General features: G+C 57.2%; 1 protein-coding gene across 2 annotated transcripts in view; it reads right to left on the bottom strand.

Moving 5' to 3' along the window:
• Nucleotides 1–17136, bottom strand: part of ARHGEF17 (Rho guanine nucleotide exchange factor 17) — a gene marked incomplete at its 5' end in the record, with an annotated part of 43945 nt that extends 26809 nt beyond the window's left edge. For both annotated transcript variants that reach the window (XM_082064894.1, XM_082064895.1), the window contains one exon: nt 14179–17136. In XM_082064894.1, the coding sequence (XP_081921020.1) occupies nt 14179–17136 (2958 nt within the window). The remainder of the gene's footprint in view (nt 1–14178) is intronic.
• Between the last annotated feature and the right edge of the window lie 2460 nt (nt 17137–19596).

Here is a 19596-nt window from a genome sequence, read left to right as displayed (position 1 = left end):
GACGAGGAGTTTGCTGCTACTCCAGCTAAAAAAAGCAGGAAACCACCTCCTGGGCTTGGAGATGCCAATCTTCTCGTGCAAACAACTCCCTGCTTGTTTTTTTTGGAGAGTACCAACGGGATCGGGAACGGCCAGTCACAAATAGCAACTCCACTGCACCGCCAAGGAAACGTTCTCCAGCCCCAGGAACCACGTGGGGATGCTGATGTCCCCATGTTGGGATGGTGGCTCCTTCAGAGGGGAGCTGGTGGTGACCATTCCCCTGTTGGGATGGTGGTTCTTTTGGAGGGGACCTGCTGGTGGCCATTCTTCTGTTGGGACAGTGGCTCCTCTGTATGAGACCTGGTGGTGGCTGCTCTCCCATTGGGATGGTGGCTTTTCCAGAAGAGACATGGTGGTAGACGTCCCACCACCATGATGGTCACTTCTCTGGATGGGACCTGGTGGTGGCTGTCACCGCACGGGGATGGTTTCTTTTCCGGAGGCAACCTGCTGGTGGCCATTACCATGTTGGGATGGTGGCTCCTTCAGAGGGGACCTGGTGGTGGCCATTCCTACGTTGGGACGGTGGCTTTTCCAGAGGGGACCTGGTGGTGGCCATTTCCATGTTGGGATGATGGTTCTTTTGGAGGGGACCTGCTGGTGGCCATCCTTCTGTTGGGACAGTGGCTCCTCTGTATGAGACCTGGTGGTGGCTGCTCCCCCATTGGGATGGTGGCTTTTCCAGAAGGGACTTGGTGGTAGACATCCCACCACCATGACGGTCACTTCTCTGGGTGGGACCTGGTGGTGGCTGTCCCCACACGGGGATGGTTTATTTTCCGGAGGCAACCTGCTGGTGGCTGTTACCATGTTGGGATGGTGGTTCTGTTGGAATGTGGTTCTGTTGGGATGTGGTTCTGTGGTGGCCATCCCCGTATCAGGATGGTGGCTTCTTCAGAGGGGACCTAGTGGTAGCCATCCCGCCATCATGATGGTCACTCCTCCAGAAGGGACCTGGTGGTGGCTGTCCTCATGTCAGCATAATGACTCTTTGAGGGGGGACCTGGTGGTGGAGATCTCTACATCAGGATGGTGGCTCCTCCGGAAGGGACCTGGTGGTGGCTGTCCCCACGTTGAGATGGTGACTCCTCCAGGGGGGACCTGGTGACGGCGATCCCCTCATTTGGGATGGTGGCTTCTCCAGACGGGACCTAGTGGTGGTCGCTGCCACACTGGGATGGTGGATCCCCTGGAGGGGACCTGATGGTAGATACCACCACAGATGTCTTTTCCCAGCGCATCCATACAGAGATGCCCTAGTGGGGTTTGTTGGTGTCTTGGATGTCACTGGTGGGGTAGAAGGTGGTGGTAGCCATTCCCAAGTTCCCTTAAAAAGGACATGCCCAGAGGCTCTGGGACATCACAGGACATGGGGGGTCACACAACCCAACATGTTCCTGCCACCAACCCTTGTGCCCCTCAAGTTAAAAGGATTCAACTTAAAATAATCTATAAAAGGCACAGGGGACACATAACTTGGAGACAACCCCCATCTGCAAGCAGGAAAGGTGCTCATGGAGCAACTGGTACCAGTGCAGGCAGGGACTGGGCAGACTGGGACCAGTTCCCCAGAAGCCCAGCAGCTCCAACCGGACTTTGCACGACGAGCGGAGTTACTGGAATATATTTTCCCCAGATGCTGATTTTCATCCTCGCTCCCATTGGCCAGGTCGCAGTTCCCAAAGACCCAAAAAGCAAACACGCTATTTTTAGAGAAGAGTTCAGTTACTGGAGCCATTCCCTTTGAAATTCCTCACCCATCCTCGCCATGGCAACCCGGAGAAACAGCCCCACCGGGACCAACCATCCGAGCTTTAAAAAGAGCCACGTTGAGGGAGAAGGGGGTGGAAGTGGTTGATTTTTCTTCTCTGGACACATCCTGGTCTGGAAACACCACGGTGGAAATCGCAAGGTTATTTACTTTAGGGGGTTCTGCCTGTGAAAGTTGGGCTTGATGCCTTCAGAAGATGTTCTGGAAGATGGACCGTGCTTGCTCTGAATATCATGTCTGCATGGCTAGTGGGGCCTGTCGTCTTGGATGGGTGGAGGGGGAAAGATGGTGGGGGATGGCTGGACGGAGATGGATGGAGATAGATGGAGATGGGAGGAGATGGATCATAGAATCATTGAATGTCCTGAGTTGGAAGAGACTCACAAGGATCAAGTCCAACTCCTGTCCCTGCACAGGACAACCTCACAGTTCACCCCGTGTGTCTGAGGACATTGTCCAATCTCTTCTTGAACACTGTCAGGTTGGGGCTGTGACACCTCCCTGGGGAGCCTGTTCCAGTGCCCAGCAATCTCTGGGTGAAGAACCTTTTCTTAATATCCAACCTAAATCTCCTCTGGCACATCTTCGTGCCATTACTTTGGGTTCTGTTGTTGGTTGCCAATGATGGAGATGGATGGAGATGGGTGGAGAGAGGTGGACAAGGGTAGAGACAGATGGAGATGGTGAAGATTGGTAGATGGATGCTGGTGGAGATGGATGGATGGATGGATGGATGGATGGATGGAGATAGATGCATGAAGGTGGATGGAGATGGGTGGATGGAGGTGGATGGCTGGGTGGATGGTGATTAATGTACAGATGGAGATGGGTAGATAGAAATGGATGAATGGAGATGGGTGGATGGAGATGGATAAATTAATGGAGCTAGATGGGTGGAGACGGATGGATAGATGGATGCATGGATGGATGGGTGGATGGATGGAAAGAAGGATGGAAGGGAGTCTTCTCCCCCACCTTTCAGGGGAAAGCCCTGTGAGAAGGGGAAGAAACTCCATACGGACCAAACTCTGGTGCTGCCCCACTGCATCTTCACTGCATGTGACAGCACCATCTTCTCCAGCGAAAAACCTCTTCTCAGGCTGCACCCAAACTTAGGAGAAATTCTCCCAAAGCTGTGGGAGCTGCTCCATCAGGACCTGCCTGCGCCGGGCAGGTGATAGATCTCAGCAGCAAAGTCACAGCAAGCAGAGACCTTGGCATGTCACCTCTCTGGTCCCTCCCATCACCCAGCAACAAGACCTGGGCAGCTTCGAGTCTCCATTCCAGCTGAGGTCAAGAGGAGGGACCAGCACTGCATGTGCACATCTCAGAGACACTGACCTGTTGCTTCCTGCCCAGGTGACCAAGAGGCCACCAGCATCCTGGGTGGTACCAGCACTGGTGTGGCCAGCAGGCCCAGGGCAGTGACCGTCCCTGTGCTGGGACCTGGGGAGGCCAAACCGCCAATCCTGGGGGCAGTTTTGGGCCCCTCACACCAAGAAAGGCCTTGAGGTGCTGGAGTGGGTTGAGAGAAGGGAACGGAGCTGGTGAGGGGCTGGAGCACAAGTGTGATGGGAGCGGCTGAGGGACCTGGGGGGTTCAGCTGGAGAACAGGAGCTGAGGGGAGACCTTCTGATCTCTGAACTGCCTGAAAGGAGCTTGGAGCCAGGGGGGGTCGGGCTCTGCTCCCAGGAACAAGCACCAGGAGCAGAGGAAACGGCCTCAAGTTGCGCCAGGGGAGGTTGAGGTTGGATGTGGGGAACAATTTCTTCCCCAAAGGGCTGTGGGGCATTGGAACAGGCTGCCCAGGGCAGTGCTGGAGTCACCATCCCTGGAGGGTTGGACAGATGGAGATGAGGTTCTCAGGGACATGGGGCAGTGCCAGGGGTGGGGGAACAGTTGGACTCGGTGAGTTTGAGGGTCTTTTCCAACCAAAATGATTCTATGATTCTATGATTCCCCTGCAAGAGCAGATCAGAGATGCAGGCCACCTCCTGCAAGCAGAAGCTTCAGAGGCAGGTGATACTGCAGGGAGAAGCCCAGGCACAAAGCTATGTGCATGTGTGCAGGCAGGGTGCAGGCAGGGTGCAGGCAGGGTGCCCAGAAACGCAGAGCAGCCCGTGCAATGCACACATAGGGACGGTGCAGCCCTGCACCATCCCTGTGCGTCGCTGGGTACGTAGACCAGCAGCACCCATGTCTCTGTGCACCCCTGCACACAGAGCACCCCAGATCTACCCCTGCACCCGGGATGTCCCTGTGCAGGGCTGCAGGTGCACAGTGGCACTACTGATCTCCCTGTGCACCCCTGCACGTGCAAACTGGCTCAACTGAGCTCTTCACGCATCCTTGCACCCTCATGCTCCCTTGCACCAGCACCGGGGATCTCCCTGTGCACCCCTGCACCAGATACGCACCCTTGCACGTGAACACCAGCACCAGGGACCTCCCTGTGTCCCTCTGCTTGCGCACCCTTGCACCAGCACCCTGGCATCAGGGACCTCCTCATGCATCACTGCATGAGCATCCCTGCACCAGGGACCTCCTCGTGCACCCCTGTATGTGCACCCCAGCACCAGAGACAGCCCTGTGCACCACCCTGCATCCACCTCTGCACCACGACCCTCCCGCATGTGCACCCCTGCACAAAGGACCTCGCTGTGCACCCCTGTGCATCCACCTCTGCACCAGGACCCTCCTGCATGTGCACCCTTGCACCAAGCACCTCTCCGTGCACCACTCCCGCATGTGCACCCCTGCACCAAGGACCTCTCCGTGCACCACTCCTGCATGTGCACCCCAGCACCAGGTACCTTCCGATGCACCCTTGCACCAGGCATGTCTGTGTGCACCCCTGCATGAAAACCCCTGCACCAAGGACCTTCCCCTGCACCCCAGCACCGCAGAGCTCCCCGTGCAGGGATGCACGTGCACCCCAGCACCAGGGAATGTCACTGTACAGGGATGCACATGGACAGCGGCATCACAGATCTCTCTGTGCAGCCCTGCACGTCCACACCAGCACCAGGGACCTCTTTGTGCACACCTGCTTGTGCACACCTGCTTTTGCACCTCTGCAGCCAGGGACCCCCTACATGTGCAGCCCTGCATCAAGGACCTCTCCAAGCATCCTTGCACATCCACCCCTGCACCAGAGACCTTCCCGTGCACCCTTGCACATCCACCCCAGCACCAAGGACCTCATGCATGTGCAGCCCTGCACCAAGGACCTCCCCGTGTAGCCTTGCACATACATCCCTGCAAACAGGGCCCTCCTCATGCATCCCTGCATGTCCACCCCTGCACAAGGAACCTCCTGCATGGGCAGCCTTGCACCAAGGACCTTTCTGTGCATGCTTGCACATCCACCCTTGCACCAAGGACCTCCCGTGAACACCTGCATGAGCACCCCAGCACCTTCTTGTACAGCCCTGCACGTGCATCTCTGCAATCAGGGACCTCCTCATGCATCCCTGCATGTGCACCTCTGCAACCAGGGACCTCCTACATGTGCAGCCCTACACCGAAGACCTTTCTGTGCATGCCTGCACATCCACCTCTGCACCAGGGACCTCCCTGTGCACCCCTGCATGAGCACCTATGCAACCAGGGACCACCTTCATGTGCAGCCCTGCACCCAGGACCTCCCCGTGCACCCCTGAATGTGCACCCCTGCACCAGGGACCTCCTCATGCACCCCTGCATGTGCACCTCTGCAACCAGGGACCTCCTGCATGTGCAGCCCTGCACCAGGGACCTCCCCGTGCACCCCGGCATGTGCATCCCAACACCAAGGATCTCCCCATGCACCCTTGCATGTACACCCCAGCACCAGGGACCTCCTCATGCACCCCTGCACAGGCACCTCTGCAAACAGGGACCTCCTCCATATGCACCCCTGCAACCAGGCACCTCCTCATGCACCCCTGCAAACAGGGACCTCCTGCATACCTACCTCTGCACCAAGGACCTCTTCATGCACCCTTGCACATGCACCTTTGCAACCAGGGTCCTCCTACACATGCAGCCCTGCACCAAGGACCTCCCTATGCAGCCTTGCATGTCCACCCCTGCACCAGGGACCTCCTCATGCACCCCTGCACGTACAACCCTGCACCAGGGACCTCTCCATACACCCCTGCATGTCCACCCCAACACCAAGGATCGCCCCGTGCACCCTTGCACGTCCATCCCAGCACCAAGGACCAGCACGTGCAGCCCTGCACCAAGCACCTTTATGTGCATGTTTGCACGTCCACCTCTGCACCAGGGACCTCTCTGTGCACCCCTTCCTGTGCACCAGGGACCTCCTGCATGTCCACCTCTGTACCACAGACCTCCTGCGCATACGCCTCTGCACCAGGGACCTCCTCATGCACCCCTGCACGTGCACCTCTGCAACCAGGGACCTCCTCCATTTGCACCTCTGCACCAGGGGCCTCCCTGTGCACCCCTGCACCAGGGACCTCCTCATGCACCCCTGCACGTGCACCTCTGCAACCAGGGACCTCCTCCATTTGCACCTCTGCACCAGGGACCCCCTCATGCACCCCTGCACGTGCACCCCTGCAACCAGGGACCTCCTGCATGTGCACCCCTGCACCAGGGACCTCCCTGTGCACCCCTGCAACCAGGCACCTCCTGCACATTTACCACTGCACCAAGGACCTCCTGCACATTTACCCCTGCACCAAGGACCCCCCTATGCAGCCTTGCACGTCCACCTCTGCACCAGGGACCTCCTCACGCACCCCTGCAGGTGCATCCCAACACCAAGGATGTCCTTGTGCATCCCTGCACATGCACCTCTGTAACCAAGGACCTCCTCCACGTACACCCCTTGCACCAGGCACGTCCTCATGCACCCCTGCATGTTCATGCCTCCAACCAGGGACCTCCCCATGCACCCCTACATGTGCGTCCCAATACCAAGGATCTCCCCGTGCACCCTTGCATGTGCACCTCTGTAACCAGGGGCCTCTTCCATGCATACCCCTTGCACCAGGCACCTCCTCCATGTGCACCTCTGCACCAGGGACCTCCTTGTGCACCCCTGCACCTTCACCTCTCCAACCAGGGACCTCCTGCACATCCACCTCTCCACCAAGTACCTCCTCATGCACCCCTGCATGTGCACCCCAACACCAAGGATCTCCCTGTGCACCCCTGCAACCAGGGACCTCCTGCACATTTACCACTGCACCAAGGACCTCCTGCACATTTACCCCTGCACCAAGGACCCCCCTATGCAGCCTTGCACATCCACCTCTGCACCAGGGACCTCCTCACGCACCCCTGCAGGTGCACCCCGACACCAAAGATCTCCCTGTGCACCCCTGCATGTGCACCCCAACACCAAGGATGTCTCTGCGCACCCCTGCACGTACACCCCAACACCAAGGACTTCCTCATGCCCCCCTGCACGTCCACCTCCGCAACCAAGGACCTTTCTGTGCACCCCTGCACGTGCACCCCAGCACCAGGGACCCCCCCCCCCGCGCACCCCTGTACGTGCACCCCAGCACCCGCACAGGGTCCTGGGTCTCTCCGCAGGCTGGAAGCGGAGCTGCCACCCAGCCCATTGCAGCGTCCCCCCCATCGCTGCAGCCCTGTCACCCTGCCAAGAGCCCGACCTTTGGGCCAGGTGGCCGTGGGCCAAGGCCGGTCCCAGCCCCCGGCTTAGCCCAGGACTAACCCTCTCGCTGCGGGGCCAGATCCTGCCCCATGAACACCGGCACAAGGCACCCATGGGTGCCACCTTGGGGTGTCTGGGCTCCAAGGATGCGTATCCCATCTGCTCCAGCCTCTCTGCTGCTTCATTAATTAGGGGCTTTTAATCGAAGTGGGGGCAGGCACAGGGACAAGGAATAAGGGGGGTGGCTCTGGGTGACACGTCCTCCGTGTCACCCAAGGGTGTTCAAAATGCCAGCGGAAGGGAAGCAAAGAGGCACAAATGGGGAGAGTTAAGTGGATTTTGGAATTGGGGAAGGAAAGGGGTAAAAATGGGGAGATTTAGGGGGATTTTGGCTCTGGGGAAGGGATATTTTGGAATCGAAGAAAAGGGATAAAAAAGGGAAGATTTAAGGGGATTTTGGCACTGGGGGCAAAAATCGGAAGATTTAAGGGGATTTTGGCACTGGGGAAGGAATGGGGGGAAATGGGAAGATTTAAAGGGATTTTGGAACTGGGGAAGGAAAGGGACAAAAATGGGAAGATTTAGGGGGATTTTGGAACCGGGGAAGGAAAGAGGTAAAAATGGGCTGAGTTAAGGGGATTTTGGCTCCGGGAAGGGGCAAAAATGGGCAGAGTTCAGGGGATTTTTTTACACCAGGGAAGAAAAGGGGCAAAAATGCAGCCCACGTGCCTCAGTTTCCCCCAGCGCTTCGCTGAGCCGGTGGTGTGAAAAACGGGCAAAGCATCATGACAGAAGAGCCAAGATTCACCCATCCTCATCCTCCCCGCGCAGCGCCTTTAATTATAGATTCCCAGTAACGCCGCCAAACGAGAAAACTCCCCAAAGTGGCCTAAAAACCTGGTTTCTACGGGGATTTACATTGCGAACGGAGGGATAAATAGGGGCAAAGATGCCAAATGTTGGCCAAGGGATATATGGCACGGATCCGGTCCTAGAGATGAAGCTGAAGTGAGGATGAGATCTGGAGGATGAGCTGAGGATGCTGGGGAGGGATGGGGGGGTTTTACGCAAGTGTCCCTGGGAATGTGACTCCGATGTGTCCCTCTGGGGATCCCCCTCTGTCCCCGATGACATTTTTGGGGTGCAGCAGGTGGGGACGGCAGCGGCCGGGGCGCCGGGGGGGTCGCGTTCCCACGACTCCTCCGCTCCCGCGAGGTGCTATATTTAAATCAATATTTTCCTGTTTAATCCGACCGCTGCTAAGTCAACAAACAAGAGCATGGCAGCGAACATACCTAATTTTCCATCCCGTGCTGGATTCGGCCACGGGGAAAAAGAAAGAGGCGAGGGGATGCCAGCCTGGCATCTCGCTCATACCTCCACCAAGACCCCAAATTCACCCAAAAGCACCCCAAATGCACCGGGTTGCCTCACGTGTGTGTGCGGCTCATGGGATGCTGGAGGCGGAAAAACATCAATGTTTTGAGTTTTTTGTGGATGTTTTCTTGCGTTCTTCAAAGCATCCCTTAGTGGGATGTGCTGCTGGGGAATGAAAAGCCTCGTGCCCGGCGTCAGACACGGGGTGAAGGAGCAATTCTGCACCCAGGATGGTTTGGCCGGCTCCGGCCCCATGGAGGATCGCTGGAAAGCGCCCAGGACAAACAGTCCTGCCGCCGGGGGAGAACAGCACGTTACTGCTGCGGGACGCGCCGGGCGGCCGAACCCGGCAAACAGCACAAAAACCCTGCCAAAATCACCCCCAAACCATGGGGGCTGCGAAAATAAGCCTGGGGGAATGATGCTACAGGGATGCTGGACCCCAAGAGAACATTTTGGGGGAATGATGCTACAGGGATGCCGGACCCCAAGAGAACATTTTGGGGGAATGATGCTACAGGGATGCCGGACCCCAAGAGAACATTTTGGGGGAATGATGCTGCAGGGATGCTGGACCCCAAGAGAACATTTTGGGGGAATGATGCTGCAGGGATGCTGGACCCCAAGAGAACATTTTGGGGGAGTGATGCTACAGGGATGCTGGACCCCAAAAGAATATCTTGGGCGGACGATGCTGCAGTAATGCTGAACCCTAAGGGAGTATCTTGGGGGAACAGTGCTGCAGAGATACTGGTCCCCAAAAGAATATCTTGGGGAGCGATGCTGCAGGGATGCTGGACCCCGAAAGAACATCTTGGGGAGTGATGCTACAGGGATGCTGAACCCCAAGAGAATATTGAGGGAATGATGCTGCATGGATGCCGGACCCCAAGAGAACATTTTGGGGGAATGATGCTGCAGGGATGCTGGACCCCAAAATAATCTCTTGGGAGTGATGCTAGAGGGATGCTGGTCCCCAAAAGAAAACTGGGGAAATGATGCTGCAGGGATACTGAACCCTGAGGGAATATCTTGGGGGAATGGCATTGCAGAGATGCTGGTCCCCAAAAGAATATATTGGGGAGTGATGCTACAGGGATGTTGGTCCCCAAAAGAATACTGGGGGAATGATGCTGCAGGGATGCTGGACCCCAAAATAATCTCTTGGGGAGTGATGCTACAGGGATGCTGAACCCCAAGAGAATATTGGGGGAATGATGCTGCAGGGATGCTGGTCCTCAAGGGAATATTTTGGGGGAATGGTGTTACAGAGATGCTGAACCACAAAAGAACATCTTGGGAAGTGATGCTACAGGGATGTTGGTCCCCAAAAGAATATCTTGGGGAATGCTGCTGCAGGGATGCTGGACCCCAAAATAATCTCTTGGGAGTGATGCTACAGGGATGCTGGTCCACTAAAGAAAACTGGGGAAATGATGCTGCAGGGATACTGAACCCCGAGGGAATATAATGGGGGAATGGTGTTGCAGACATGCTGGTCCCCAAAAGAACATCTTGGGGAGTGATGCTGCAGGGATGCTGAACCCCAAAAGAATATCTTGGGGAGTGATGCTACAGGGATGCTGAACCCCAAAAGAACATCTTGGGGAGTGATGCTACAGGGATGCTGGTCCCCAAAAGAATATTGGGGGAATGATGATGCAGGGATGCTGAACCCCAAGGGAATATCTTGGGGAATGGTGTTGCAGAGATGCTGGTCCCCAAAAGAATATCTTGGGGAGTGATGCTACGGGGATGCTGAACCCCAAAAGAACATCTTGGGGAATGATGCTGCAGGGATGCTGAACCCCAAAAGAATATCTTGGGGAGTGATGTTACAGGGATGCTGAACCCCAAGAGAATATTGGGGGAATGATGTTGCATGGATGCTTGTCCCCAAAGTGATGTCTTGGGGGAATGATGCTGCAGCGATGCTGGACCCCAAAATAATCTCTTGGGGGGACGATGCTGCAGTAATGCTGAACCCTAAGGGAATATTTTGGGGGAATGGTGTTGCAGGGATACTGAACTCCAGGAGAATATTTTGGGGAAATGATGCTGCAGGGATGCTGAACCCCAAGAGAATATTTTGGGGGAGCATCACTGAACCCTTGTCAGACCCCATTGTTAATCCCTCCCCAGCATCATCTGCTGGAGACAGACACCAGGACAGACAGACCATCACCATGACATGGGACAGATGCTCCAGCGCCCCAAAATCCCCAAGCAGCAATGACCTCTTCCCCAAGCAGACGACCGACCTCAGGACGCCGGCCCTTTCCATTGAGTTAGGGAGGGGAAAAAGAAATAAAATCCAAAATAAAGCTTATTTCTTCTCCATCGGTCAGGGACATGTAAATCTCCGCTCCCCACCAGCCGTCCCGGTGCCAAGTTATATCCGGTCCTTGATGCTCTCGCCTATATTAAAGCAACTCCCTTGCAGGGCTCGGTCCCCATCCGCCCCCCCAGCCTTGGCTGGTGCCATCTGAAATAAAACATCCCCACTCCGCTATATCATAAATCAAAAAGAGAAATAAAAATGCTGGTTTCGGTTGCGTTATGGCTGCAGCACAAAGCAATTCAAAGGCAGGAGAGAGATTTGAAGATACAGCTGCGGTGTTGCCCTTAAAAGGGAAAATTCGCACCCGGCCGGCGGGTTCGAGCAAGGTGAGGAGCAGCACCCCCGGGGTCCGGCCCCGCGGGGTGGCCCGTGTCCCCGAAATGATGCTCGGCCAAACTGGGCTCCCAGTTGCCAAAGCCCAGTGCTGGATGGGGTAAAAATCCACCCAAAATGATGCCGAAGTGACCAGGGTTGTGGGGTGTATGGGGGTGCGGGGGGCAGCAGAGCATCCCTGATACCGGGGTCACCATGGAGTGGGCACCGTCCCCGGGGCACCGCCTGAATCAGAAATATCTCTTTATAAATAATTAAGAGAAACCACGTATTATATAAACTTAACATATTAATAATTTAGTAAGAGATATTTCTTTATAAAGAAATGCGGCCGGGCGCGCTGCCTTGCCCTGGGGACCTGCCGATGTCCCCATGGTGCCGTCAGCCGCGGCCCCGAGAGGTTCCTCGTTACCCCGCTTAATTATAATGCTTAACGCTTCAAGAGCACTTTTCACACCAAGATCACAGAGGACAAACGCCTCACTTTGAACTGATACATCAGGCAAAACTCCTGCAAAATTCACTCATGATTATTTGCAAGGGGATGTTTTACACAGGATCCAAGAGCTCCCTGTCCTTGGCCACCAACAGCAGTGGGGACAACAGCTGGAGAAGGAGCTGGATGGGTGGCAGAGCCCCCCAGGACAATATCTTGGGAGAATGAAGCTGCAGGGATGCTGGACCCCAGGAGAAGAACTTGGGGCATGATGCTATGAGGATGCCGGACCCCAGGGGAATATTTTGGGGAATGATGCTGCAGGGATGCTGGATACCATGAGAATATCTTGAGGGAGTGATGCTGCAGGGGTGTGGACCCCAAAAGAATATCTTGAGGGGAGGATGTTGCACGGATGTCAGATCCCAAGAGAATATCTTGGGGGGAATGATGCTGGACCCCATGTTGCACAGATGCCAGATCCCACAAGAATATCCTGGTGGAATGATGCTGGACGCCAGGAGAACATCTTGAAGACGTGATGCTGTGGGGATGCTGGATCCCAGAGAACATCTTGGGGAGACAATGCTGTGGGGATGAGGAACCCCAAGAAAACACCTCGTGGGGGATAATGCTATAAAGTGCTAGATCCCACAAGAATATCTTGGGGGAATGATGCTGCAGGGATGCTGGATACCATGAGAATATCTTGAGGGAGTGATGCTGCAGGGGTGATGGACCCCAAGAGAATATCTTGAGGGGAGGATGTTGCATGGAGGCCAGATTCTAAGAGAATATCTTGGGGGGAATGAAGCTGCAGGGATGCTGGTCCCCAAAATAATATATTTGGGGGGACAATGCTGAAGGCATGGTGAACCCCAGAAGAACATCTTGGGGAAATGATGCTCTGGGGATGCTGGACACCGGGGGAATATTTTAGGGAATGATGCTGTGGGTATGCTGGATCCCAGGGGAATATCCTGGGGAGAATGATGCTCTGGGGATACTGAACCCCAAGAGAACATCTTGCGGGAAATAATGCTGCAAGGATGCTGAACGCCAGGAGAATATCTTGGTGGAATGATGCTGCAGGGATGAGGAACCCCAGGAGAACATCTCGGGGAGATGATATTGCAGGGATACCTGACCCCAGGAATAACGGTGGAATAACGCCGCAGGGATCTGGATTTTGGGTGCATACAAACAAGCCTCCCCATGTTCCAGGCAGCTCTGCCCCGGCCAGCAAGGGTTACACGGCCGGGCTCGGCCCCAGGGACTTCACGCTTGGCTGCCGGCGGCTGTTGGAAGGGAACGGTCCAGCACGTCCTCTGAAATCGGCCTCAAAGTGGGACGAGAGAGCCCTGGCAGCCCCGTTCCCGCGAGCTCTCGGCTCGTCCCCCGCGGGAATGGGTATTTCTGGGTTTCTCCCGGAGCTATTAAAAGCCCCGTGGGTGCCGCAGGGGGAGGTGGTGCTGCCAAGCGCTTCCCGGCACAAACACCCAGAGAGATGGGAACCCGAGTCCATCTCCAAACACCAGCCAAAGGGTCAGCAATGCCAAAAAACCCAACCCAGGAAAGACCCCAGGGCACACGCGGCGATAAAACCGCCTTTGCATCCCCCAAGCAGCGTTAATTCTTCCACCAACGAGATAAAACTTTACCCATCTATACAATATTCAGTCCACAGGAATATTTCTTCCCCTGTTTTCCCACGCCGGCAGCACAACAAACCGCACGGTCCCAGGCACAGTGACGGCGATTTTTTGGGGGAAAATATGCTGATTTGCTCAATAAGGGGTATGGCATGAGGAATCCCAAGTAAAAGGAACATTTAAGCTCTCCTTGCTGAGGAAAAGGCAATTTTTGGTTCAGCATCTCAGGGCCAGCCCAGAGCACACCCGTTTACCAGAACTTTATATAGCATGGCCAGGAGATGCTATATATAAATATAGCATATAATATAGATCTATAAAACCACCTTCCACCAAAATTTGGTGCTATTTAACTTGAAAACTGCTTCTTCCCACCCAAAAATCGCCTTTTTATTGGGGAGATCACTCCTGCAAACAAGAGCTCATCCCCTTGGGACCACTGGAAAGGGCTGGGAAAGCTCTTGGCCATCAGGCAGCGCATCCGCAGATGGGAATTTGTCCCCAACGAGGGACCTCCCGAAGCCACCAGCGCTTTGGAGGGGTCATGTACCCCGTGAAACAAAGGTGTTTTTAGGATGGATGGGCACTTACCACCTGCGGCTTGGTCCTGGAACCGTGCTCGTCGGGCGGCCGCGGGCAGCGGGGCAGCCGGGGCGGTGGGGCAGCGGGAGGAGAGCGACGTCCATCCCCGGGAGCGGGGGACGCGTCACCTGAGTTGAGGGACAGCATGTACCGCTTGGTGACATCCTCCAGCGAAGGAGGTTGGAGGTTCGGGAAGGATTTACCAGGCGAGCGGCCAGCAGATGGAGTGGGGAGGTGGCTGTGGTGGCCGGAGGGGACAAGCGGCTCGGGGACGGTGATGGGGACAAAGGTGGCGGGTTCGCTGGTGTGACGGACATGCTTGGTGGCCGGGCGGCTCTTGGCGAGGACGGCGGGTGCTGGCGGCGGTTGGTTTTCTTGGTGAGCCGCGCGGTTGGAGCGCTTCTTGGAGCTGCGTCGTGCGATGCGAGGGGACAACACATCGGCCAACTTGGGGTCAAAGCCATAACCACGGCCGGTGCCCGGCGCGGCTGGTTGTGCCGAGAGGATGGGCTCGCTGCTGGATGGTGGGATGCTGGGCTCCAGCTCGCTGATGGCCTCACCGGGACCTTCGAAGGTGCCTGCCGACATCTCACCGCGGCGGCTGGGGTCGCTCAGCGACTTCTTCTTGATGGTCTTGCTGTTGCCTTTGTCATCGATGAGCTTCGCCATGGCGCCGGGCTGGCTGACGATGGTTTGGATGAGGCTGCTGTAGTCCCGCGGCCCATCGCTGCCGAGCGACAGGTCGCTGCCCGCGCTGCCCGCGCTGCCCGCGATGGCAACGGGTTGGGGGATACCCGCCTTGGCGCTCAACGAGCCCAGGAGGTTGCTGTCGACGGAGAAATTCTTCGCCTCCTCCGCCACCGAGCATCTCCGGTGGGGCATGGGGTCGCTCAGGGAGCGGTAGGACTCGGTGCCACCCTCGTTGCCACCCTCCATCCCATTGGCACCCGTCGAGGGGAACTTACGGCGGCGGCGCAGGCTGCCGGGGGTGCTCGGTGTCTCGGATTTGCCGGCTGGAAGGTCTTCAACCACCACTGCCGGATGAGCGGGCAGTGGCATCTCGGTGTCACCAGCTGCCGGCACGGCGTTGGGCAGCGTCCAGGCATCCATGGCTTCATGCAGGTCTTGGAAGGGCATCCGCGTGGGCTCCGGCTCCGTGACGATGCCCTCGTCCATCACGCTCGACTCGTGACCCAACAGCTCCTCCACGGATTTCCTGCGAGCGAGGTTCTCCTCCGGCTCCACTTCCTTCAAACACCGCGTGCTCTCTGCCTGGCCCAGAAGAGCCATGTCTGTTGTCCCTGTCGGTGCCACCACCTCGGCGCCCTCCACACCTCCGCTGTCCTTCTGCTCAGCCGCGAAGCCATAGTCCTGCTGGGAACTCATCTTGCTGATCTTCTCAAAGACCTGCCTCGCCTCCTGGATGTACTGGTCCTGGATGACCATGGGGAGAGCATCCTCGTCCCCTCGCTGCCCCCCATCCGAAGCCACCTGGTCCTGGCTGTCGGCGGTGGCCAGGAGGAGCTCGGAGGAGCTCTGCTTCATGGCGCTCTGTAGGAAAAGCCGCCGCGTCCCCGATTTTTCGGAGCAGGTGAAGGACTTGGCGCGACGCAAAGTGGCCGTCAGGTCCTTGAGCGTTGGCCGCTCGCCCGGCGCCCAGCGGTTGGGGGGCTGAGCGGTGCCGTGGCTGCCCGGGGAGGAGTTGGCGATGCCGGAGCAGCCATCGGAGCCCGCGTCAAGGCCGATCCGCACCCCTTTCTTCTTCACCTTCAGCTCCGAGAGGTCTGCTTTGAGGAAGCTGAGGAGCGTCAGGGTCTCGTTGGCAATGTCAGGGTTGGACAAGGACTTGCGGTGCTTGGCCTGCTCTCCTTCCAGCCCCGGTTGGTGCAGGCTCTCGCTCCCAAAGTCCGGTTTTGCCTTGGCCGTGCCCTGTGACAGCTTGGGACGGACACGGACCGCCGGCTGCCCCCACACCAGGCCATCGCTCGTCCCGAAACTGGGTGACCGATAGACACCGTAACTCGCCTGGAGAGTCCGCCCCTGGTTGGGCCAACAGATCCCAAACTGTTCCTCTTCCTTCAGCGTCTCGGTGCTGGAATAACGACTGCTGCTCCGTGACGCGCCAGGGCTGCCGAAGGGCAGGATGTTCACCTTGGAGACCCGGGCCACCACAGGCAACGGGTGACGGGAGACCACACTCCCGCAGCCTTCGGCCTCGCCGTCCGCCGGGCTCTCCCAACCACCGCTCTCTTTCTTTTTCTTCCGGACGGCGCGGTGACGCTGGGCACCGCTTTGCCCTTCGCCTTCGCTGCCCGACGAAAGGCGGGGAGACCGGGATGCCGCCGCTTCATCTTCCCCGTTGGAGCGGGGCGATGGGGAGGAGGAGGGCGGTTGCGGTCGAGCCGAGTTATGCCAGGAATGCGGGCCGGGCTCCGGCGGAGCTCCGCAGCGGGGAGAGCGGGCGAGCGCCGGGTGCGGGACGCGGCTGCGGGGTGGAGGCGGCGGGGGAGCTCCCCGGCCGCTCCCGTTCCCAACCCCGTTCCCGTTCCCCATCCCATCGCCCTTCCCATTCCCGGCGCTTTGCCGGCAGCTCTCCCCGAAGAGTTTCCGCATCGCCGGGACGCTGGGCCAACGCGGCGGCTCCGCGTTCAACCCCGGGCCCGGCGGCGACGACGACGACGACGGCGGCGGCGGCGGTAAAACCGGGGATGGTGGTTGAACCCCGGCATGAACCGGGCCCGTTGGCTCCGGTTCGCTAAAACGAAGCGAAAGCTGCCGTACCGATGGGGCCAGGCTGCCAAAAACCCGGCCCGGTTGTTGCTCCGCGATCGACGCTGAAACTTTCCTACCCGGGAAGAAGAAGAAGGAGGAGGAGGAGGAGGAGGAGGAGGTGGAGGAAGGCGGGGAGGAGGCGGGCAGGAACCACCGACCCGCCGCTACCCCCCGACCGCTGCCCCCCTCCGCCATTGTCTGCCCCCCCCCACCCCCGCCGCCGCCGCCTCCGCCCGCCCCCCGGCCCCGGCCCCGCCGCGCCCCGGCCCCGGCCCCGCCGCAGGCACCGCCCGGCCCCGCTCCTCCTCCGGGCTGCCAGCGGCCTTCATCCCTCCCGCTTTGTTTGCTCGCTCTCTCTCTCTCCCCCCCTTTTTTTTTTTTAGGCTTTTTCTCCTCCCTTCACCCCCCTGCTTTTTTATTTGTTGCATTCAAATAAACTTTCCTCCCCGGAGGCGGGGTTTCCTCCGCAGAGGGGGATGGTTGGAGGTTTCGCCTTTTTTTTTTTTCTTTTTAATTTAATTTTTCGTTTATTTTTTTTTTTTCTTAAGGGGGGATTGCAGAGCTGCCCTCCTGCTCTCAGGTCAAGCAGGAGCACCCCACCGCCCCCCTGCACCATCCACCTCCCCATCCTTCATCCCCCCATCCTTCACCCCCCCAATCCTTCATCCCCCATCCTTCATTCCCCCCATTCTTCATCCCGAACATCCTTCACCCTCCCCATCCTTCATCCCAAACATCCTTCTACCCCCCATTCTTCACCCCTGGATACTTCACCCCCTCAACATTCACCCCCCTCATTCTTAACCCCCGCTCCGTCCTTCATCCCCAGCATCCTTCACATCCCCATTCTTCACCCCTCTATTCTTCACCCCCTCATCCTTCATCCCCAACATCCTCCACCCCCCTATCCTTCATCCCACCATACTTCATCCCCCCCATTCTTCACACCCACATCCTTCACCCCCACATCCTTTACAACCCTCATCCTTCACCCCCCATCCTCCATCCACTCCATCCTTCACCCCCACATCCTTCAGTCCCCATGTCCTTCACCCCCCCATTTTTCACCCCCAACATCCTTCATCCCCCATATCCTTCATCCCCCACGTCCTTCATCCCCCGCATCCTTCATCCCCCCCATCCCTCATCCCCTTCCGTCCATCTCTGTCCAGCTTTTTAAACTTTGGGGAGTAGGGAGTGGAGGAAACAGGATAAATAAGCAAAAAAACGGGGTTCTTCTGTGCTTTTCTCCAGCCCGTGCTTTGCAACTTGTCCTCAGAGAAAGCAGAACACCTTGTTCCCAACTTGCAAAAAGCTCCGGCAACTCACCGCCTCGCGAAAACAGACTTTCTCGTGGCTTGTCAGCACTTGCTATTTGCAGCCTATAACCCTTTTTCCCCCAAGACAACGGATTTATCACTGGGGAGATGAAAAAGAAGGTGGTTGAGGCAGTTGATGGGTGAACTGGGGCCTTGGCAGCGTGGATGGGGCTGGAGAGGTGTCCTGGCCGCGTAAAGGACATTGCTGTCTCTGTCCCAGGGGCATGAAAAGCTGATGGTGATTAAAAAGAGATCCAACACCCCTCATAAACGCATTTTTCAGGACCTAAAAAGTGCCTCCAGCAATGCTGTGAGATGTAGATCTTCCCTCCCCAGCTCTCCCTTTCCTCCCTCCACCCTTGTCCCCTGGTCCCCCCAGGGCTGGGTGTCTCCTGGCCATAAGGATTATGTCCCTATGATGTCCCTGTGGTCACCAGGTGTTCAGGATGGGATTTTGGGAAGAGCCACATGTTTCATCGCTGTAGGAGCTGGTCCTCAGGCTGCTGGTGTTGAGCATCTCTCAAGTGAAGGATTTTGTGCCCACCCCATCTCTAGGGTGCCCCGTTGTGCCCATTGCCATGGCTTCGAGGCCTGGGGGTACCAAGGGAACTGCTTACACCACCCCAAGGCTGGGCAGGACACAATCAGACCCAAAATGCAAAAATGAATGAGCTCCATGTGCCTCCTACCCTTAAAAACACCCCAAATTTGTGATTCCACCATCAGAGACATCATCAAGGATGTCCCTGCATCCACCACCAGCTTCTTTAGGACCTGCTTATTTTTTTGCCATTAAGGCTGTATTGTGGTTGAATTTTGGCTGGTTGCCTCATCCCATGGGTGCTCTCCAGGCACGGGTTGGTGTGATGGAACTGGGACCCTCCATCGCTCCCTGAAGCCGGGTGGGCACCTGCAGTCCCAGCTGAAGTCCTCCAAATCTGAATATTTTGCGCCCTCTCCTGGGTCTGGATGGTGTGGCCTGGCATGTCCCTCTCTGTCACCTTCCTTTTGTCTGGGGAGAATTAGGGACAACAGGCTGGGATTGTCCCACCTGCCACCAGTCTCACAGTCCCCGGCATTTGCCTTTCCATTGCAAGACCCCAAGAATACATTAGAGGAGATTTTGGCACAGATGAGCTCCAACCGTGGAAAACCCCAAGGCTGGATCTGCCTCCTTCATCACTTTCTGTGCCACAACCCGAAGCTGTTGTCACCGTGCACAATCCTCTCCACCAGGACATGGCCACTGCGCCTGCAAAACCAGATGACTTGAGCTAAAATGTCGTTGTAAGGTCCCCCTCCATCCCAGCCCACCGTGATGCCGAGATCTTTGAAC

Source organism: Streptopelia decaocto, assembly GCF_964273445.1.
Source record: "Streptopelia decaocto genome assembly, chromosome: 1".
NCBI classification, from domain to species: domain Eukaryota; kingdom Metazoa; phylum Chordata; class Aves; order Columbiformes; family Columbidae; genus Streptopelia; species Streptopelia decaocto.
Note: the sequence above shows the minus strand (reverse complement) of the source record. Positions and strands in the feature narration are given on the sequence as shown.